The 21,605-nt window shown below is 42.6% G+C and overlaps 1 protein-coding gene across 2 annotated transcripts; it reads left to right on the top strand.

Annotated features, from left to right (window-relative positions):
* Positions 1–1,225: 1,225 nt before the first annotated feature.
* Positions 1,226–20,940, top strand: LOC121623831 (protein mono-ADP-ribosyltransferase PARP6). 2 transcript variants are annotated; one of them, XM_041961435.1, is made up of 23 exons: positions 1,226–1,474; positions 2,933–3,090; positions 3,578–3,655; positions 5,304–5,398; positions 5,712–5,772; positions 5,968–6,058; positions 6,231–6,297; positions 6,603–6,752; positions 8,732–8,882; positions 9,328–9,459; positions 9,822–9,917; positions 10,142–10,234; positions 10,442–10,567; positions 10,951–11,016; positions 11,317–11,384; positions 11,791–11,839; positions 11,983–12,095; positions 13,301–13,373; positions 15,167–15,236; positions 16,175–16,254; positions 16,619–16,682; positions 17,228–17,312; positions 18,517–20,940. In XM_041961435.1, exons 2-23 carry the CDS (start codon positions 3,088–3,090, stop codon positions 18,617–18,619), a joined length of 1,914 nt encoding a protein of 637 aa, XP_041817369.1. In that variant the 5' UTR covers positions 1,226–1,474; positions 2,933–3,087; the 3' UTR covers positions 18,620–20,940. The 2 variants fall into 2 exon arrangements, with proteins under 2 accessions (XP_041817369.1, XP_041817282.1); XM_041961348.1 differs by lacking the exons at positions 1,226–1,474; positions 2,933–3,090 and having other exon boundaries at positions 3,548–3,655.
* Positions 20,941–21,605: the final 665 nt, after the last annotated feature.

Here is a 21,605-nt window from a genome sequence, read left to right as displayed (position 1 = left end):
TGCTACTCAGGAATGTGAACAAAGGGGGGAAAACAATCAAATATAAATGTGAAATCAGCACAGAAAGAGGCGCACATAGAAGAACTAAAATAGCAAAATCACATATTATGTTATGAACATGAGATAAAAAGAAAAAGATGTAATAGAAATTGCATTATTAGTGATAGTCAAAAATAATGTTCCTCTTTTTTAAAGTAGGTGGACATATTTGAAGATGTGTGAATATAACACATACTACAAAATGAGAGAAGACAAATATTTGTAAATTACTTTTTGTCAAGTATTTTATTATGAAGTAGTGTTTTTTGCTGACACAATTCTATATAACATTGTGGCCTAATTCAGAAAGTTTAATCATGTTGCAATCTGCATTTTCAGCTGCATCCAGAGAAAAACACATCCTGACTGCTGTAAAGTGAAAGACAGTTGCATTAGCTATCAGTGGAAGATTGTTCAAGGGCTACTGCTATTGTGAACTCTTCATTCCAACCTGGAACATCTTATCTTATTGTTTACAAGTAGCAGGTCATATAACTGTGGCACAATGCCTCCATGCCCTTTAGTTTGCCTTATTTTGTGGCAAATAAAAGTTTGAAGATCTTGATCTTTTCTTCCTCTCCTGGCTACAGCCACACATTGAGCAGACGGTTGTCCTACCTCCGGTTCATTAATCCGTCCATTCTTCAGGTGAGCTCTTAAATGGATACCTTGAGATAATTAGGGTAAAGACTGATTAGCTCTAAGGCCTAATGGCAATTGTCTCACACATGCACACAATGCGAAAGTATCAAGGACACAGTCGGTGTGGTATTTTGGTTATACTGATTTTGAAGATGTTATTGGAATATTGCTATTGTTATACGTTAGATCAATTCAGAGTATGCATAACTGCATCTATGCAACCTGCAGTGCAACTGAAGTTGTTTTTCCTTAAATTTAGACAAGCCATGAAAACACTCAAATTATCAACCAGAGGCTGCCTCCAAAGCATGAGTGCACTTTAATAGACGCTGACTTATGCAACCACGCACACACAAACACAGGCAGACGCATAAACACGAGCAGCACAGTCCTTCCTCCATCTTTCCTCCTGTTTCTCAGCAGCAGTGCAGTCAGCTGCGGGTCACATGACCGGCTTGCCTGGCCGCAGTGAGCATGCTCAGACCCCTCAGTGTTGTCAGGCAAAATATAAAAGACAGCAGTGGGAACAGCGAGATCTGCAATAGATAAACACACAGACTAACACGCACCAGCTGGATTGCTCGCAGACACGCGCCACAAGCACCGAGAGACAAGACGCCGCACAATCGGCCGATCGCGGCTCCGGTTTCTCCGAGATCCTCTTTTCGACGGGCTCACTGTCATCTGTCATTTCAGCGGGGAAACGGCCACCGAGAGAGAGGGGCAGGTGTGCCCTTTAAGAGGGGGAGCAGCTGAGGCAAGGACAGCATCCGAGTCTCCATCCTCCGTGGAGGTAAGAGTGGATGGATGGGGTAGGGGTGCCGAGCGTGGGGGGGAGGGGAAAATCCGCCCGACTGCATCTGTGTTTGGGTTGAATATTATCAGAAGGCGGAATGGAGACGGTGGTGGTGGATGTGTGTTGGGAGGGGGCAGGGGGGGAACTATTGGTATATGAGACGACAGTGACTATGGGAATGGCGGGAGGGGGGGTGTAGATGCTAGCAGGGTTGAGGACATGGCAGAGCAGCAGCCACATAAAGAAAAGCAGAGGAGCTGAGGTGGAGGACGTGCTGATGACGGGGGAGCCGTGTTTCACAGGGTGCAGCTGATGTCTGGACGGGTGCTGTAGACAAGGAACGAGCCAAAGCCTAACATGAAATAAAAGGCCATAATCCTGAAGGGGAAAACACTGGATTATGACTATTCTGCGCAGACATGCAGAAAAGGCCCAATCTGAGAAAAAAAAGAAGAGGAAGTGAATAATTGGTGCTCATTTAATTATGTTGACCTATAAATAGCATGATGCCTTCATGCTTGATGGTTTTTGCATTGGTCTTGTGTCAAGATGTGTTTCCATCCAGTCTTTGTGTCAGGTCCTGATGAATATTAGAAATCCTTTTCTTATTTTGTTTTGATGTGCACCAGATTACGTACTTTCATTTGTATTCTGATGCTGCAGTGTGAAACATGCTCCTCTGCATCTGCAGCTTTGAGTCCTGATGGCACAGCATGATCATTGTTTACATGTCTGACACAAAATGTGATGCGTTGCTATGAAATACAGTGTACCGTAGCTGCCTCTGGTATATCAGTGATGTTGTTCGCCTGTGCATCTTTTCTTTTGATTCTGTCATCATTCATCGTTAAACCCAGACCATTGCAGAACCCAGGATCTCTTTTTTTCCTCATCATGTCAGCTGTAACTATTCCATAAGGCAGCCATTATTTTGTTATGTTAAATTTGTGCGAAATGTCTTCTGCAAGATTTTTTATTCAACACCCTGTGGCTGTAATGTGCTGTCCTTATCCTAACCCTGGAAATTACGTGGCATTTCAGAGATTCACAGCCATTCCTTTGCCAGGCTAAATCAAAACGTCAGTCTAACAGTGCACTGAAATCAGCAGACGTGCTGTTTTAGTGTGCGTCTATTAAGGTGTGCCAACCTTTTGGTGCTTGGATATTAATAGATGATGTTCCTGGAAAAAAAACAACAAAACAAAACAATGAAATGGAGACATCCCGGGTACTGAACGTTCAGCACATATCACCCACACATTCTCTCCACAGTGATTAATGCCACTCTGAAAGGAGGCAGAGATGGCTGTTGCTAGGATACATGGCAAGGTGAAGTGCAGACCATTTAAAGAAAGGAGGAGGAGGGCACCATTAACAAAGCATGGCATCATTGGAGATGGCCTCTTTGTTTCATGTTTTCTGCCTCTACTGAACATACATTTCTGTTTCTCTAAGGTTTTGCAGTTCCGAAGAGGGCAAGAAAGAGGGGCGGTCTGTCAAAGCTCTCCGGTTTTCTGTTCTCGCTCCTTCCACCTGGAAATAGGCTGCAATGGTTGGCAGTATTCAAAGGCCCAAACCTGTCTGAGTGAGCCCTATGAACAGTAGAACCAATGGTAAGACAGCTACGATCCTATTGGCGTAATCTGTGCACGCGATTAAGCTGTGTCACTGATTCAGGGTTTTGTTTAAGATTTACAAAGTGGCAAATTCAATAAAATTACGCTTCTGTGGCTACTCGCAGAACTGCAGATTCTCCATAGACGCTTACAACCTCATCTCAGTTAAATACTGTCCGCTTATGCAACAGGATCTTCAGGCTTTCCTGGAAATGACAAAAGACAGATATTTTTATTAACCCATCCCTTTTAATTGTCAGGTGAGTATTCTTCTGAGGGCTGAATTCAGAGAATATGCTGTCCTTTGGAAATAAATAACGTCTCTCTTTTTGAGATGCTATATAAAGCAGTGTTTTGAAGCCCTAGAACGAGAGGCTAAATAGGGAGATGTGAGAAAGGATGTGAGATGAAAGGATGATAGAAAGAGGTTGCATTTTCTTTCCACTCCACTATAATGGCCTTTTCACAATGTGTGGGCCCACAGGACATCAAAGGCCAGTGTTGGACAGACGAGGAGTCGGACGGAGAGAACGAATCGGAACAGTTCCTGTACGGCATTCAGGTACAGCAGAGGCCTTTTTGTTTTCTACAGTGAACGTATGTGTTTATTCATGATACCTGAAGTATTTTTTTTCAGTAAAGATGTTAATCTGTACGTTTTAGTTTTTCACAAATATTATTTTAGTACTAAACAAACTGCAGACGAGGTTCTGATAGGATGTGTTTGCTGCCCTATAAGTTCTACTGCTGTAATATGTTGGCAGCAAAAAGAACATAATCATTTCAACCATTTAAACATGATTAAACATTGCAAGTTTCAAGGAAAACCTGCACTAGTTTTCAAGATGTTGTCATGGACCTAAGTGTTGGTGAAGGTGAATTTTTGACTCGATGGTGGCGTCAGACAGGAAGTCAGGAGTCACCGAAGTCATTTGGAATCATTCTTTTGGGGATTATGAATATTCAGGCAAAATGTCATGCCGCTGTAAATAGTTGTTAAGATATTTTGCTGTGGTAGTGCAGAACAGATGGACCGGCTGACTGACATTTCCATCCTAATGCCTCGCTGCTAGCAGGGCAAACATTAATGCATCTGAAGCAGGACATTCTATTAGAATGTAAGGGGCTTGGTCTAAAATCTGATTTTTTACCAACTGGCAATGGCAAATATGACATTTAAGACTGAAGTATGATACAGGCTTATTACTATCACCCTGTGCAACCTTAAGCATCAATCCCAAGCCACACTGTCAATTCCATTTCCATGGCTGCTATTCATGTATGATCTCATCTCTTGACGTTCAATTCCTCACTTTTATATAAGATCTTAATCTGTTACTCATCCTTTTTTTTTTAACTGTTATCTTCCAAGTCTCTGGATTGAAATATAAATCCAGTCTGGGACTTTAAGCTCATTTCTATGCAGTCAGGGAACATGAAAGCAGCGCAGTGGAGATAAGGATGAAAGTGTGGGATCTGTTCGACTCGCCCCGAGATGAGGAGATGAGAGTCTGACTTCAAGTCTAGACACCAGGAAGACGTACCACAAACTTCGGTCAACTAATATTAAACGTTTTTGGCTCGATGAAAATGACCTACCACATCCTGCTAAGGCAAACCCATCTCATTTACAAAGGATTTCCTGAACAAAGTTATTTGTTCCTTCCTCTCTATCTCTGTAAAGACTTTCAGTCGTCTAGGTCATGGTTATCCAAGGAATCAGGGTCAAGGTCATTGGTACCACTTTAACCATTGAAACTGCTTTTAACAACTTTTCACAAATGGCCTCATATGACAGCTCTAAAGACACAAACAATCCAAGTGACCAGTATCTGGATTGATTATAACTCAGCTGATTTGAAAAATTGAAAATAATTTGATTAAAAAAAATAAATACATATTGAGTCAACTATTACACCTGGACACTACATGTTGCAGCTGAGAGAGAGACAGAGAGACTAAAAATGAATAAACAGTTCAGATAGTTAGCTTGTAATCATAGTACGAATGCAGACTTAACCAGACCCACCTAAACACTGTCACTTTAAATGTGTGCTAATATTATATACAATCAAATTAAAATGACGAGTGGTGTCGACGAAGGTCACCTGAATTCATCTTCTAGGGCTGCGGGCTGCGAGTGGAACTGTTGCTCTGTTGCGTTTCCTGTGCTGTCTTGGTGACCAGTGTCAATGTGCCGCTTGTTACAGGGGAGCTGTGCTGCTGACCTGTACCGCCACCCTCAACTGGATGCAGATATTGAGGCAGTAAAAGACATCTACACTGACAGTGCTGTCTCTGTTAGGTACAACACACACACACACACACACACACACAAACACACACAACTGTTTGATTTTGAACATTTTGAAACAAACAGAATAAAACCGTAGGGTGTTATGATTCAGTCTGCTTGCATTTCTTGATGTGTCACATGCTGTCAACGGGCACGATTCAAATATATAATATGTGCTAATTTTAACTAGGTGCTGTCTGGCAAAGATGGAAAAAATAAGCCTTATTTTTCTCCCTCAAGGGATAATCAGTTGAAAGGGTTGTGTACTGCATCCCATTACTTGGGATAAATTAACTGTGTCTGTTGCCGTGTCTCTGAACAGGGAGTATGGAACCATTGATGACGTGGACATCGATCTTCATATTAACATCGGCTTCTTAGATGTGAGTCAGCTTCTCTTTCTCTCCGCTCACCTTCTCCATCTTTTCCCATTACTATTCTAACGTGGGCATTTTGCGAGGCAACACATCATTTATTATGCATCGTGTGCTCATAATTTATTTATGTAATGAGAAATGGCCGTAATTAGGATGCTAACTCTGCATATTTGTGTGTATGTGTGTGTACGTCTGACTCAGGAGGAGGTTGCGACAGCTTGGAAAGTTATCAGAACAGAGCCCATTATTCTGAGACTGCGCTTTTCTCTTTCTCAGTACCTCGATGGACCTGGTGAGTAAAGATGTCAGTGTGGATGTTGGTTTTCTGGGAGGGACATTAGGTATATGTGCCACTCACTGAGCGTGGGAGGTGAGTATAATATGTGCAATACAAGAGGGAGAGTGAGAGGAAGGGTGTTTGTGTACGGGGGCACTGTGTAATAATGTTTGTCATCTCTACTCAGAGCCGTCAGTGGAAGTGTTCCAGCCCTCCAATAAAGAAGGCTTCAGTCTGGGCTTGCAGCTCAAAAAGTAAGTTACTTATAATGTGTTATGGGGAAATTGTGCACAGCAGATTTCATCATTTAACCTCAGTTTCCTATAAAACGTAACATTTTGCATAGCCAAAGGTGCAGCATCAGAAATACAAATCACAGATCGTTAATTTTTCAATTTAAAGTTACCAACGGCCTTACAAAATAGACGCATAAACGTTTGATTGCAGTGTTTAGTCTTCGTAATGTTTTGGTTCTCGCTCGCGCAAAATAATAACGTGAGGCGGCATGTTCACTCGCGCTTCTTCCTGCTCGACTACCCTGTTTTTTGTAACGCGGCAGGATCCTGAGCACGTTCACCTCACAGCAGTGGAAGCACCTCAGTAATGAGTTCCTCAAGGCCCAGCAGGAGAAGAGGCACAGCTGGTTCAAAGCCGGAGGAACCATCAAGAAGTTCCGCGCCGGGCTCAGCATCTTCTCCCCCATACCCAAGTAGGTCTCGCTCTCTGTTGCCACCGTGTATCACTTTCAAAGCATCCACACAACCGTGCCTCTGTTTTACAACATGCTGCACGATTTGGGCCACACTCCAGTGTCGAGTAAATGTAAGCTGTCAAGATTTGTGACTTTTCCAAATAAAGTACGTGTTTGTATCCTCTAGTATGCTGGCATAATACAAGCAGTAGCTATGCACGATATTGACACGTTTGACAGCATCCGATAACTGATACAGGCCATTTTGGCCAGTGCGAATGCAGATATTTCGGTTCACCTGTGTGGTTCACCTGTGACTCTGATTATCATGTTATTGTCCTGATTTATTTTGAAACACTTCACTGTTCGCAAGTGGCTGCAATCACTCAAAGAGAAGAGCACAGATTAATTTACCTCAAGTACAGCACGCAATCGCAGCTATTTTAGGGTTATGTTGGCATAACATCCACAGTATGTTGTTGCATTTTTCCCGCAGTAGGTAGATTTGGAAAGGTTTCCTGTAGCTGAAGTGAAAGCAGTTTTTAGAAATATTAAAAAAACGGGCAAATTCTGCTTCCTTCAGTTGTCACAAACGTTTTCAGGAAATAACAGAATGCTGTAAATTTACTTAATTCAGTTTCAGTTAGTTGGTAATTATTTTCTTTAGTTTTCTTAAAGGTTTTAAACTCACATGTATTACTTGTGTGTTTATTTATGTCTACAGTTTTACTGTCCATGGTTTTTGTGGCTGCAGCTTCCATGGTAGCTCATGCTCTTTGCATGCTCTTTCTGCCTGGAAAAAAGTGTGCTATATAAATGAAGTTTTGCTAGCTAATTATTATTTAGAAATGCTTTATTATTGTTTATGGCCTTTTGATTCTTGATAATATATCATACAGAGGTGTAGGGTTTCACAGTATATTGTGTGGCCCTAAACTTAAGTGAGTCAGTCTGCACCTGGTCACAAAACATTCTTAACACCTCATGCTGGAAACGTCTTTACCAGGAAATATCCTCATCCAGAGGGAATGATGTCTACAGTTTGTGGTTTTATGTATTACGTTTATATTTTGTCTCTATTTTATGTTTTTCTTTTTTTCATTCTGTCTTTTGTTGAAGCTCTTAATGATGTCTGATCTGCAAAGGTGCAATATGAATCCATTAGTTACATACTTAGATACAAGCGAGCTATTTTCCCCGGACTGGAGATTTGTGAGGGATCCGAGCAAAAATGTTATCCATTTGGTCAACAAAGTAAACTAAACCTATTGATGGAAATACTTTGTGAAGGTTTGTCTGCGCAAGATGAACTGTAGCAAAGAAGACGAGCCGGGGAAAGGAAAGCTCTGACACAGCATACTGCAGATTGACTCAAATTCAGAATTTGACACACTCAACCAAATCCCCCAGGGGGGAAGCACTCCTCTCGGCCTCTGTCTTTCTCCGGGATGCTTTGACAGTTATGGGTGCGGAGGGATTGAATCCCGGCCCACTCGATGGAGGTCAGCTTCACTAACTACTAGGCCGTCTTGACATCCTCACAACCCGACAGGAGTCTTGTGTCAAGAGTGAACATGCGTAATGTGCTGAGAGTGACGGTGGAATGAACACTGGTTCTCGTACTATATATTACACATATTAACAGTTAGTGACTTGAGCTGCTGCCCAAACAGATTTCACTTGCGTGAGCTGGAATAACGCTGTAAGTTGAGTGTGAGTGTGTATTTCTTGAATACGTTTTATAATTACCCAGGTACTGACTATGTAAAACACATTCCAGTCGTACCATACAAGATTACAGCAGAGGAGATGTTGCAAACAAGATTAAATAAGACTTTGTTTATAGCAGCATTACAATAATAAGCTACATTTCTGATTTGGGCTTTAAAGCCAAACCCTCCACAATGTAATTTGTACGATGACAAGGACAACTTCTCATCATAGAAAAAAATGGCTGAGGAGGCATGAATTTGTGTCTTGCTTTTTTGTTTTTCCAGGTCTCCGAGTTTTCCTCTGATCCAAGACACAGTTTTGAAAGGGAAGCTGAGCGTCCCTGAGCTGAGAGTGACCCGCCTGATGAATCGCTCTATCTCGTGTACCATGAAGAACCCTAAAGGGGAGCTCTTCAGCTACCCACCGAACAGCCAGGTCAGTGCCGCTCTGGACAAATCAGCGTACAGATCTCAGATCTGGAGTCAGATTCCTTTTTTAGTTTCAACTCTAATTTGTGGAATTAACAGAGTTGCACCGCCCTCCCACTGTTTTGTCTCTAATGTGTTCCACTCACGTGTAAAGTGGTGGTCATTGTGTTTTTGTCACATCTCTGAGCCTCTAGACTTTACACTCCTCACATTTACTCCTAACAACGCTGGTGTAGAAACTCACACTGCTATCAACACAAAGTCGACGATGAATGCTGCTTTTAAGGCGCTGTGTTTCGTTCTTTTCTGTTTTACTCCACTCTGATCCACTCTGACCCTCTCCTCAGTCACCCGCCACCTGCACTGTTCCCATCTGAGCCCTTCCTTACCCCAACCGTAACATGGCTGCTGTGCCGTTTCCCATAATGCTTTGTCTTCACTTGACTCATCAGACTGTGGCTGTCCCGGCGGCCAGGGCCCCAGCGCAGATTACCACGAGGCAGCTGATTGAATTGTTTTTCTCATCCCAGGCGGGCGGCCACTGCAAGAACATCCCTACCTTGGAGTATGGCTTCTTAGTGCAGGTTAGACATCAAGAGGATTTGAGTCCACGTAACTAGACGCTTACACAACCTGTCCTTTGAGAGCCCTTACTGCAGGCCACAATCATATTGTATGTATGTCAGCAATAGTCTGTTTGGATGTGAGGTCCCTATTGTATTAGCTATTAATTTGGGGGACTCTGCATCTGCTGGTAGCTGGCGGTAACAGAGCGTGGGACCCACAGTGCATTGTTATGCTAGGACCTCCTAACAGGTTAAACCAGCCATAATTGCAGTACAGATTTGTCATTTTGTGACAATTCTGCTGCCAAACTAGTTCCTTTATATGGCAGTGCTTCAGGTGGGCGTGATAACTGGGAACCACTGTGCTTTTCTCCTACCAGATAATGAAGTACTCAGAGCAGAGGATCCCCACGCTCAACGAGTACTGCGTGGTGTGTGACGAACAGCACGTCTTTCAGAATGGATCCATGCTGAAGGTATCAGAGACGAGGAAGAGAAACACACACTGTAGATTCATTTGTTTACAGCGTGTACGTGATGTATTCTCCATAAGTGATATGATCCTGTTAATGGATTTTCCACAGTCATAGTTGTGAGGGCGCGAGATAAAGAGCAAAGAAGAGAGAATGTGTCTTGTTTTTGTGTAAATATGCAGGACACTTTCATCCCTCTTTGTCTGCGTGAATGTGTGTTCTTACAGCCGGCCGTGTGCACCAGGGAGCTGTGTGTGTTCTCCTTCTACACTCTGGGTGTGATGTCCGGAGCTGCAGAGGAAGTGGCCACCGGAGCAGAGGTGACGGCAACACAACAGACAGTACACGATATCATTCAGATTATGAGATTATTATTTGGATTTGGAACACGTATGTTGAGAAAAACAGAAGACAAGCATCAAACATGCTGAAGAAAAAAAGAGGGAGATGTGATGATGTTCGTTTGTGATTATCTGTAGTTCATACGTGTTACATTAAATAGAAATGTGCACTCTCTCTCTTCCCAGGTGGTGGATCTGCTTGTGGCTATGTGTCGAGCTGCTCTCGAGTCTCCCCGCAAGAGCATCATCTTCGAGCCCTACCCGTCAGTCGTCGACCCCAATGACCCCAAGACTCTGGCCTTCAACCCAAAGGTCAGCATCCTTGCATCCTCACCGCTGACACCGTGATTACTAACCAAATCAGTGCAGTCATTTCATTCCAAGATGAGGCATACATTTGTGGATTATACTATTATCGTTATATTACTAGATCTGCTGCCGTCTAGAAAATATTATTGCAGTCATTCACACGCTAAATGCATAAAGTTGTGTAACAGTAATGCTTAAGATTATATTATTTGTTGTATCGTTGAAGTATAATGCAATGAGTATCAGGTACAGAACGTTTTCATATCAGGTAAAAAATAGTGACGATATTTAACAAACTTTTACCTCTACAAGTGATTTTAGATGCCTGTATGTTGTTCCCTCTCTCATTGCATACAATGGATGTTTGGCTCAACCGATGAACACAGAAGAAGAATTATGAGAGACTGCAGAAAGCACTGGACAGCGTCATGTCCATTCGGGAAATGACCCAGGTACGAGAGGGAGATGGGAGGGAGAGAAGGGAAGGGCTCCGGTGGACCAGGGCTACAGTTAGGCTTGATGTATAATGTCTGTATTTAGTGGGCTGTGCTGTTGAAGCTGCTTGGGTGGGGTCTTGGAGCTGCTGATGCCACTCTTCTTTCTATTGCTTCTTTACCCATTGCGGCTTGACCGCATCTATACTATGTGCGAAATGCATCATAAGCCTGTATCTAAGCGCTTGCTCATTTGACTCTCTGTGTGAGAAAACAAAAACAAGCTGAAAACAACACATGCCTGTGTGTTTTTTCCAGGGCTCATATCTAGAGATCAAGAAACAGATGGACAAACTTGACCCTCTGGCCCATCCTCTGCTACAGTGGTGAGTGGACAGGATCTGTTCCGAAAAACGTGTTTATTCTGCTTTGCATGTTAACATGATTTGATTTCATTTTGTACAGAAGTTATGATACTGGACAGCATAATAATGAGCTAATACCAATAAGCTTTTTTTCATACAAAAAAAGTGCGTAAATAATGAAATGAATGATGGCTGAATTTCATTAGCTGATTTGGCTTCATTGTCCTGCTGTTGGGACACCTGTATTAAGTGGAACAATCCTTAATGTTATTAACAACGCACATGCTTTTCCTGCCGTGACAAGTGAAAATGTCTGTGCAAAAGGCCTGTTGTGGTTACAGAAAAGTGGTGGCACAGTGGCTGGTACTTTAAATTCTGTTGCACATGGTTTTATTTATGTTTTGACCCTCTCTCTGTCTTTCTGCAGGATTATTTCCAGTAACAGGTCCCATATCGTCAAGCTGCCTCTGAGTAGGGTATGGAACCAGAATGACATCCCCTCAAGTGTCCTCTATCAAATGAGTTTTTAATGCTACAATATGTAATTTGATGGTTCAAACTCATTCTCTCTCTGTCTCTGTCTTGCTCTCACTTCTCCCTTATGATCTCATTGTGATAGCAACTGAAATTCATGCACACCTCCCACCAGTTCCTGCTGCTCAGTAGCCCCCCGGCCAAGGAGGCTCGCTTTCGCACTGCCAAGAAGCTGTACGGCAGCACCTTCGCCTTCCAGTGAGTCCTCTTTGTTCCTCTAGCTGACGCAGCAGTCGCACCATTGACGCTCTATGTTTGCATGAATGGCTACTTTGCAGCGTACATCAGAAGATCATTGGTAGTTATACTGCTAAACTTGTGGCTGTTGTGGTAATGTAATGTAAAAAAATCACTTACTGTAAATAATTGATCTGAAATCAAGCACAGTCACTAAAATGCATGGATAATTTAGCATTACAGCAGTACACCATGTCAAACATGAACACGTCTCAGTGTAACACCTGGTCATTATGTTGCGGATGGAGGAACCACTCTAGCAGATTTTTATGGAACCATAACAAACAACAGCACAGAGCAGCGGCCCTTCTCTTGGACGGAGAAACCACCTTGCTAAGCCAGCACATGGAGCCAGCAGTATCTGTGAGATAGAGATTTGTACTGTAGCAGATGGGACTTTGCTGAATATTTTAGATACACATGGCCCATCTGGGCCCTCACAGGGTACAACTAACTCATGGGCAGTGCTAACAGTCTCTCTTTATGCTGTTTAATACTACAAATTTAATAATCTACCACAGGAAGTGCCAAATTTGCATGTCAGCTTGGCTGCCATCATTTTCTATTGATATAAATAGAAACATACAAAATATAAATACATGTTCAGAGTCAGTTTAATGACAATCTGTGAGAATTAGACGGGAATACATGAACAGCTGATAACTGAATTTAAGAACTTTTTTTTAGCCTGTGGGGACCAGAACTTCATACTGCTTCAAATCTAGTTAAAAATAACGGCGCTCATGACACTGATGTGACCGCTGTATTTTATTTTAAGACCGTCCAGATACCTGCACAGCCACCTTGTACTGACACACAGCAGAGATGGGTTTGTTAGCTTTGATCTTCATCTTTTAGTCCTTTTTTTAGTATTAAATGATGACTGAGGACTGTGGTGATGTAACAGAATGTCCTGAAATATCCTTGCACAAATTGTATAAATAGATGACTACAGTACCTCTTTACTTGATGGCAGAAGAGAGCCTGAGCCTTCTCTTCTCACAAATTTCGGATTGTAGCTTTTTGCAGAATACACTCTTGAACAGTATGGATCTGGCTACTACACGTCAGAGGTTGCACACTGAGATCCACACCGTTTATATTCACACAGCACTTTTGTTTTATCTCTTCTTTCTCATTTCTCCCTCTCTCTACACTTGCTCTAGTGGTTCCCATATAGAGAACTGGCACTCTGTTCTGAGAAATGGACTAGTCAATGCCTCTTATACCAAACTGCAGGTACGTAACCCTGGCAGTTGGCTGGAATTTACGATGCATCTCCTCTCGGACAGTAAACCTGCTCTTGGACAGAGCAGGCTCGCTGTCCGGCTGATTCATTTTTGCAGTTAATGGATGCCAGCTTCCCTTTCATCAGCTTTGCAATTGGCATTTTAGCGAGCGGGGCACACTGGGAGACTTTCCTGACCAATGTCGGTCGCTTTTTTGCCTCCTCCTCCGGCAGCAGCGGACAGCACGTCTCTTCCTGTTGCGGGACAAAGGGAGGGGGCTGTGGTGTCAGCTGTGATGTCAGGAGGCTGCCTGTGTGCCCTGTTGGGGTTAACCACCTAGAGCACTGAGTAGGTTAGGTCTGAAGCTGAAGGATGCAAAGGACAAGCTCCATGGTAGTGAGTATAGACTTCCTGTGGGTGATTAAGGAGGGCTTCATTAAAAGGTCAGTAACTGGCGCGACTCATTATCTATTCAGACTTGGGTCAAATAGTAGCCTCAAACCATTTAAAGTTCATTTAAACCACGCTGATGCCAAAAGAATATGATAGGCCAAATCGGGACCATAAAGATCATTTCAAGGCAGGAACAGAAACTTTTCTTCCAAATGTATTTCTGTTTTACTGGTCTGCATCCATCTGCATCTGTATGTTGTTCTGCCAAGGTCGGCGTTGCACTTCGTGACCCAGGTCTGCTAAAGATAACTAATTAATAAAACAAGAAAAGAAGAAGTAAGCACTAGAGAGCGGCGAATTGGCTCATTTGCACAATACGGCTGATAATGACTGCTTGGAGGTACAACAGCATGTCCTGAAAATGGATTAAACACAATTAAATGTGAAATCTCAAGGATCTTTGAAACTTTGATTGCTCTATCATGCTGATGTGTTTCATTTATGCACTCTTTGTTCTCCAACTTTTTGAACTCTCCATCTTTGATCTCGCCTCAGTGCTTCTGCGTCCTCCTCTCTCTCTCCTCTCCTTTTCACCTTGAGCATTGACATGCTCTGTCATTGCGTTTCACAGGATGAGGACTGAGTGTGCCTCCAGCTCCAGCCATCACACAAAACCTCTTGTCTATTGTTCCTTTTGATTCCCTCCAGATGTGCCACGCCCTGACCTCCATCTCCTTTACATTTTCATTCCCAAACTCTCGAGTCTCTGTTCTCCGTCTCGTTTCTCCTCTGGTTTCACTGTGGCTTATGCACTCTCGTCCATGTTACACCTGTGGTCCTTTTGATTTTCCTCGTTCTGGAGATTCTTGTTTGGACGTTCATCATCATCGTCATCGATCGTCCTCGTTATTTACCATCTTTACCTTCAAGCCAGAGCACGTGGTCTCATTTTCCATGTCAGCATTGCTTGAATGCCTGAACTTTTTTTTTTAACACAAAATTCATTCACAGAATTCAATAGCATCACATGATCTTCACTGGGCTACATTATGTTAAAACGAGAAAATATGTTGGCAGTTTAAAGGTGTGACTGCGTGGATTATTGGAGTTGTTTCTTTTCTCTCTTTGGCTCTTTGCCCTCCACCATCTTTGGATTTTCATGTGTGTGGGTGTGTGTATTTAGAATGCTTGGTTGCTGAGGTTTGCCATGTACACTGTCACAGAAACATATGCAACACTGACTTAAACTGTACATGCTTTGATGTGATTTAGCTCCAGTAGGACTGGTATGTATTGCACTGTATGTGTGAGTACATCCGTGTGTGTGTGTGTGCGTGTGCATGTATATGAGGCTGTCCTGTGCAACTGCTCAGTGACCCTTCCTTCCTTCCTGCTCTTTTCAAACCCAAGCTGCATGGGGCAGCGTATGGAAAGGGCATCTATCTGAGCCCCATCTCCAGCATATCTTTTGGATACTCAGGTAGGAACGGCTCATTCCTCGCCACTCAGCCCCCTCCGGCCCCCCTCTCATTTTTTTGCCCACCATGTTTACTGAGTACGCTCTGTGTTTGTAACATGGCCTGATCACCATCCTGGAACACTTCATTATCACACGCGGGAGCTTTCCATGCTGTCCTGTTGTCCTGCTCTGTGTTGTGTGTCCATTTTGGGTGCTGGGCCTTGGGCCTTTTCTCTGAGCTTGTGTGCCGCCTCCCATACCATACATTATGTTGTGGCTGTGTAAAATGAGGCTGTTGGTGGATCTGTGTGTGTTACCTTGTACTTTGTTGGCTTTTTATATTGTTTTTTGGGGGGTGGGGGTGTAAAGCCACTTAAACTAAATTTAAAGTCCTTACCTTACGTTCTTTTTTTTACCTCCCAGTTTCAGAGGTTGGCTCTGAGGGCCTACTGTGGTAGTCTAGTTTTGGTGCTGGTTATGTGGAGAGGAGGTCAGCAGGTTGAACCAGTAACAAGCCCCTAAGCAGTGGTTTTCCAGTTTCAAGGATGCGTATGGAAGTCATTATTCTGAGCTGAAGACTACAAATAAATGCAACAGTTGCTGCCATTATAATCATTTGTCTTAATCTGTCCTTGCTCAATAAAAACCACTATATAAATATTTAAATTGATGGCACAGATTATTACAAATTATGGTGCGCAGTTTTGCTAATAAAAATGATGACAGCGGTACTTGCTGTGTCACCTTTTTGTCTCGATACTGAATGTTCTAAATCATGTTGAAATATTCAGTAGCGATTGGGAACAATAACCTTCATATGAAGGTTAGCACTGTGGGTAATGATTTCTCTGTACAAGGAGTTCAAGACCGCCAGAGGAAGGTTTTTCACAGCTTGAGTGACTCGAGGTAAGGTCGTTCTGACTCGGGGCTGTTTGCTCTCTGTGTGCTGCTTCTTGCAGGGATGGGGAAAGGACAGCACCGCATGCCCACCAAAGATGAACTGGTGCAGCGTTACAACCGAATGAACACCATACCGCAGGTGAGGGGACTGGACATACTGCGCCCTCACATGTACTGAATGCATAAAATAAAAGTAGCATTAGTAAAGATCATTGGGCTCCAGATTTTCATTATATGCAAAGAAGAGTAAGGATTCAAAGTGTTGACTGACATCACTATTGATTTCCAGTCGAGGGCTCATGTGGCAGAAGGTATTTAAGAATGATTTGTGTATTGAGTTGAACACTGTATCCCGAATTCCGACTGTTACACTCCATACAATGTCAGTGTTTGTAATTAGCAGTGTTAGAACAGTCCTCTGGATGCTTTCATTAGCTCAGTTGGATCAGGATCTTTACTGCAGCTGCTTGGAGGAACTTAACTGTTGCCTCTTCTTTCAATAGAGCCGTCCAATACAATCAAGGTTTCTTCAAAGTCGAAACCTGAACTGCATCGCTCTGTGTGAAGGTAATAACAAGCGGAGGGTAAAATATGTTGTTAAAGCTGTGAAAATAATGGATATATGGCATTCGTCTATTCAGTAATATTATGCCCAGTGTATACCAAGAGCAACTTATTGGTGAAGTTTGCCAGGTAGACTATTATAGAAACGTTCAAAACACAAATCATGGATGTCAGTCTGTTCATAAACAATATTGTGCTGAGTATCTTTGTCTAGAAAAACATTGAATCAAAATGATTTAACATGAAAATGTATTAAAACTAAAACTACACTAATGTGAGTAGTGTAACAATGTGCAATAATATGTACAATAGTTCCAGCAATTATCACAATATAATCATCATCATAACAGAAGAAACCTGAAAATAAGCAGGAGAGATGAAGCACATCACCTAGGCTGATAATTGCTTATGCAATTAAGGTGTAGCTTAAGTCGTGGACAATTACATCTGATAACAACAATACAGATGGAAAAAGAAGAAAGTAAAATAAATATGAAGCTGGGCCTAATTTGACATTTTGCTGTAACATGCGTCTCTCTTGTAAACAGTGATCACATCTAAGGATCTCCAGAAACACGGCAACATCTGGGTGTGTCCAGTGTCCGACCACGTCTGTACTCGCTTCTTTTTTGTGTGAGTATGCCCGACATTGTGAACTCCTTGATGACTCTCCCAGAATGAAAGTATCATTACACTGAGACAACAGTTGGCACAGCAGCCACTATATCTGAAAATCCTTTCCACGCTTTAAAATGCGCAGTTAATCACTCAAAAACCACGGCACGGCATACGCTGACTCATCGCTGTTCAAAATTAACAGTGGGTAAATTGGTGCTGATGGCTGAGTGGTGCTGCCACTCCACTGGAGTGGGTCCCTCTGAGGTCAGAGCCTTTCAATGTGGATGTTTAAAACTGGTTTTTGGAGCGCAGCAAATAAAACATGGCTGCTGAGGTCCAAGCTCTGGACGCACGCATTCACCAGATGGCAAAGTCTACTATCATGTCCACTGCTGTCTTCTGAGTTGGAAATTAGATTTGAGATGGCCTGCAATCAAATTGATATCCCAGCTAAATATAACTCAGCTCTGAACTTGTGCTCAGTGTGTGGATGTATTTTTCAGCTCAAAGAAACGTTTGATATGATTAGAATGAAAAACATGATTTGTTGTGTCAGAGCTAATAATTCCTCCTCTAAAATCACCGTAATTCACGTGCTTCCTCTTCCTCAGAGGCTCATTTGTCAATGGAGAGATGATTTTTATCATCAGTATTATACTTTGTTAAACTATGTATCTTTAACCGGGTCCCTTACATCACCAAGTTGTAGCTTTAAGTCCCAGTCCAGTCAAAAATATGTTTTTCTTCTTGTTCCTGCAGTCGAATGTTTGAGCTTCACTGTGCAGAATGATGTACGTGCAGAGCTGACACTTAAGGGCTGTTTTCACATTCATTGCTGAAAGTAGAAATGTTCTCTGTGCTACAAGCATGATGACAAACAGTCTGGAAGCCAATCCTGGTCCAATATTCAGCATACATGCGATGTGAAAACCTGACGCTGCCAGTGTACAAACACTGAAGGTGGACTTTACACTGAAGAAGGAGACATCCTGTGTCCAACAGTTCAACTCGTGAAATGAAAAAAGTAGTTGCATATTCATATTTTCTGGAATTTTTTATGCGGTAGAAGGAGTAGGTGCCATTTTAAGGATTTTCTGTAAAAAACAATAGTTTATTTATGCCTAAGTAAGTGTGTGGGGGGGATCTTTACGCAGCTGTTGATGAAAGGATGAAAAGAAAACACTTGCCAGCTCATCAGCTCATCTGTGTGTATTTGCAGGTATGAGGACGGCCAAGTAGGAGACGCCAACATCAACACCCAGGAGCCTAAGGTCCAGAAGGAGATCATGCGTGTGATTGGGACCCAGATCTACTCCAGCTAATGGAGGTTCTCCATACGTCTCTCTGGCAGAGGCACACAGGCAGGCAGACAGCGAATGTTTGGGCGAGCTGACCTCGGGCCTGACGCTGAAGGCCGAGGGAGCTCTTGAGCACATTATTTCTAAAGTCGTTTTGTTCTGGTCCTCTCATTTTCCTCTCTCTCCTTGGTCCTCGTCTCCGGGTGGTTCTGTGTTGATTTGACCTTCAGTTAGGTTTAAAGTCGTTAAAGTCGCTCTGCGTTCCTCAGCTCACGTCACTTTCCGACAGAAGCGCAACACGCTGACGAAGCGGCCACTGGTGTGGCTCTCCACGCACACACACACACACACACACACACATTTTCAAACCCAGGGTCGACTGGGCTTTCTCCTTTCTCGCTGCACCTTTACTGATCCTTTGGGCTAAGTATCTCTATCATTTGTCTTTGTGAATATCTAGTAAAAAATCATTCCAAATGATAATTAGATCCCTTTGTGGCAAATAAGAGCTGGATTTACATGCACATAGAAGTTTGTTCTCTTATTGTGTTTGCAAAGGCGTTATCTCTGATGCGTTTATTTAATATTCTTTGACTAATGACATGAAATAAGGTCTGTGACATGTTTATCTGAGGGACAAGCTCTGCTCTGTCATTTTGTCCGTGTTCACTGGACGGAGCTCCCAGAATCCAAATAAGCGAGGTGTGGCTGGAACTCCAGTCACATACACTATGGGCACTTTGATCAAGTGTAACATTTGAACAGTATTATGATTTTTTTATTATAGAATTAAGACGGTTCTGATTGATGATGCACTTTCACAGCCCCCAAATGTCAAACAGAGTGGACAGACGCGTAACATGGCAACAGGGGTCATAAAATTTCCTGACAGCTCCACTTATTGATGCTTTTGCTGTTAATGTGATGAAATGATGCTCTGTAAGGTAAAAGGGCTGATCCCACTGAGAACCAACAATCACGTCTGAAGTTTTTTGAACTCTCGGATGCTTTTGCTTCATCGTTTTGGTTTGCAGAGGTTAGCTTGTGATCCTCTGGCCTTCACTCCACAGTCATTTCTCTGCCTGTCTTGAAAGCTGAAAAAAAATTGTGTCATTCACTGTACTTACTAGAAGGCAGTCTGACGTTTTGAAGACAGTAAAACAGACAATATTTTGTCATTGCTCGTGAGGTTTTGACTGCATTCATGTTGAAGACTCTTGGATGCAGTGAATGTCACAGCGTGTCGAGGGGCAGTCGCAGTGAGTTTAGCGTCTCTCTGCTCCTGAGTTGAAGATGGAGGATGTATCAGGTTAAAAGCTTAAGCCGGTCAAATTGAAGCTGTGAGGTTTACTCCTCAACTACAGCAATATCAATACAGTATAACGATGAAATTATACATATAAGACCATCTTCTCACTCTGAAATAAAAAAGAAGCATTTGGACTGTGTATGTGTTATATCCGTTGCCTATGTTCTATGTTCAGAAAACAACCACAGTCACGTGCAGTCATTTTGTTCGAGTACTCCTCAGTTTTTTTCTTTAAGTGGTGGATATCTCATTTTGAACTCAGTCTCTTTGTCCATGAGCAACACATCCCATTAAATTCCCACCCTAAAAATCCACTGTACAGAAAATTATGGAGAGTTTTACCAAACTATCTACTGACAGTATCCAGTCCAGGTGAGCTCACGTCCTCCCCGGCCCTGACTGACGGACACTGGATGATCTAGATCTGCATTAGTGTGCAGCTCCATGGTTTCACCCTGGAGAATGGCAACCTTGTATAGCTAATCAAGTTTATCAGTTAGTCATGTACTGTATGTATGTATGTACGTGTGGGTTTGTATTTTCTTGACATTATACTAGACATTGCACTTATTCAATGTTTGCCTAACCTGGAGTAATGGACTGTCCTCGGACCTACAGCGGACGGGTTGTGAAGGAAAAGGGGAGAGAGAAGTATTTATGGAGTCAACAAGACTATAATGTCCAACATCTTAACCATGTCTGTACTGAGATGGGCTTTCAGTGTCTCCTGGAACTAAAAATTCTGACTACTGAATGGACTTCGAGGCACTGAAAGAGAGCGAATTGTAAATAAGGACATTGGAGACCTTGTTGAAATGTGTTGTCCAAAAAGTGGGGAGTGGACATGTACAGCTTATTGTGTTGCGGGACTGTCCTAATAGCTGATGCCTGTTTTCCCCAAGAGGTTTGAGCTACGAGTCTATTCAGGCTCTGTTCTCTGGCTGTCTGTCTCTGGTGAGTAATGTTTTCAAAGATGATGTTGACGACAATGATGGTGATTTCGATGGCGATGAAAGGCGACGATGCAGGAAAAAAAATTGAGAATAAAGCCTGATTTTGCACAGTTTTACATACGGTCTCCTTGTCTTTGATGTCTCCATGGAAAATAGTTTGACCATTAAATGCAGAATTGTCTATAGTGCTGAGGCTTTGTGCTGATGTTTTGGGCAGAAGGGGGCACCATTACTCCACCGACGCTAACACAGACCACCTGAGTCCTCTTTAAAGTCTGGTCTGAAAATCAAACCAGGCTTTTTTCCCCCCACATTCATAACCCTCACATATATAATTACTTGAAAAAGCTGATGCAAATTATAAGCGAGTTACAATGTTTTGTATAGTCAGAGTTTGTGGACCTTTTCCGTGTGAATCACACTTCCTCTTCAAGTTCATGCGGTGACGTAAATCAATTATCTGCAATCAGTACTTCTATTCACAGAGCCATTATGGTCTGCATTTAAAAAGAACTGAGTGAAACATGCTTGATGTAAATAGAATTTATCTGGTTTGTGTGTGTCACAAAGCATGTTGGTAACACATAACAAAATATGCTGCTTTAGTGATTTGCATGTGAAAACCCTATTCCTTAATGCCACTGCTGAACAAAGACAAAGGAAGTAGGACGCATAATAATTATAGACTGATTGATAAAATATGTGCTGTAACCACATACAGGATATTACACATACGTGCAAATGGGAA

This window comes from Chelmon rostratus, chromosome 1 (assembly GCF_017976325.1).
Source record: "Chelmon rostratus isolate fCheRos1 chromosome 1, fCheRos1.pri, whole genome shotgun sequence".
Lineage (NCBI taxonomy): Eukaryota > Metazoa > Chordata > Actinopteri > Chaetodontiformes > Chaetodontidae > Chelmon > Chelmon rostratus.
This window is presented reverse-complemented; position numbering and strand designations above follow the sequence as displayed.

Coding starts and splice junctions, on each gene's coding strand:
- LOC121623831 (XM_041961348.1), top strand. CDS start 3,548: ATGGCCTTTTCACAATGTGTGGGCCCACAGGACATCAAAGGCCAGTGT. Junction 6,753..8,731: donor ATCTTCTCCCCCATACCCAA/GTAGGTCTCGCT, acceptor TTGTTTTTCCAG/GTCTCCGAGTTTTCCTCTGA. Junction 9,918..10,141: donor AGAATGGATCCATGCTGAAG/GTATCAGAGACG, acceptor GTGTTCTTACAG/CCGGCCGTGTGCACCAGGGA.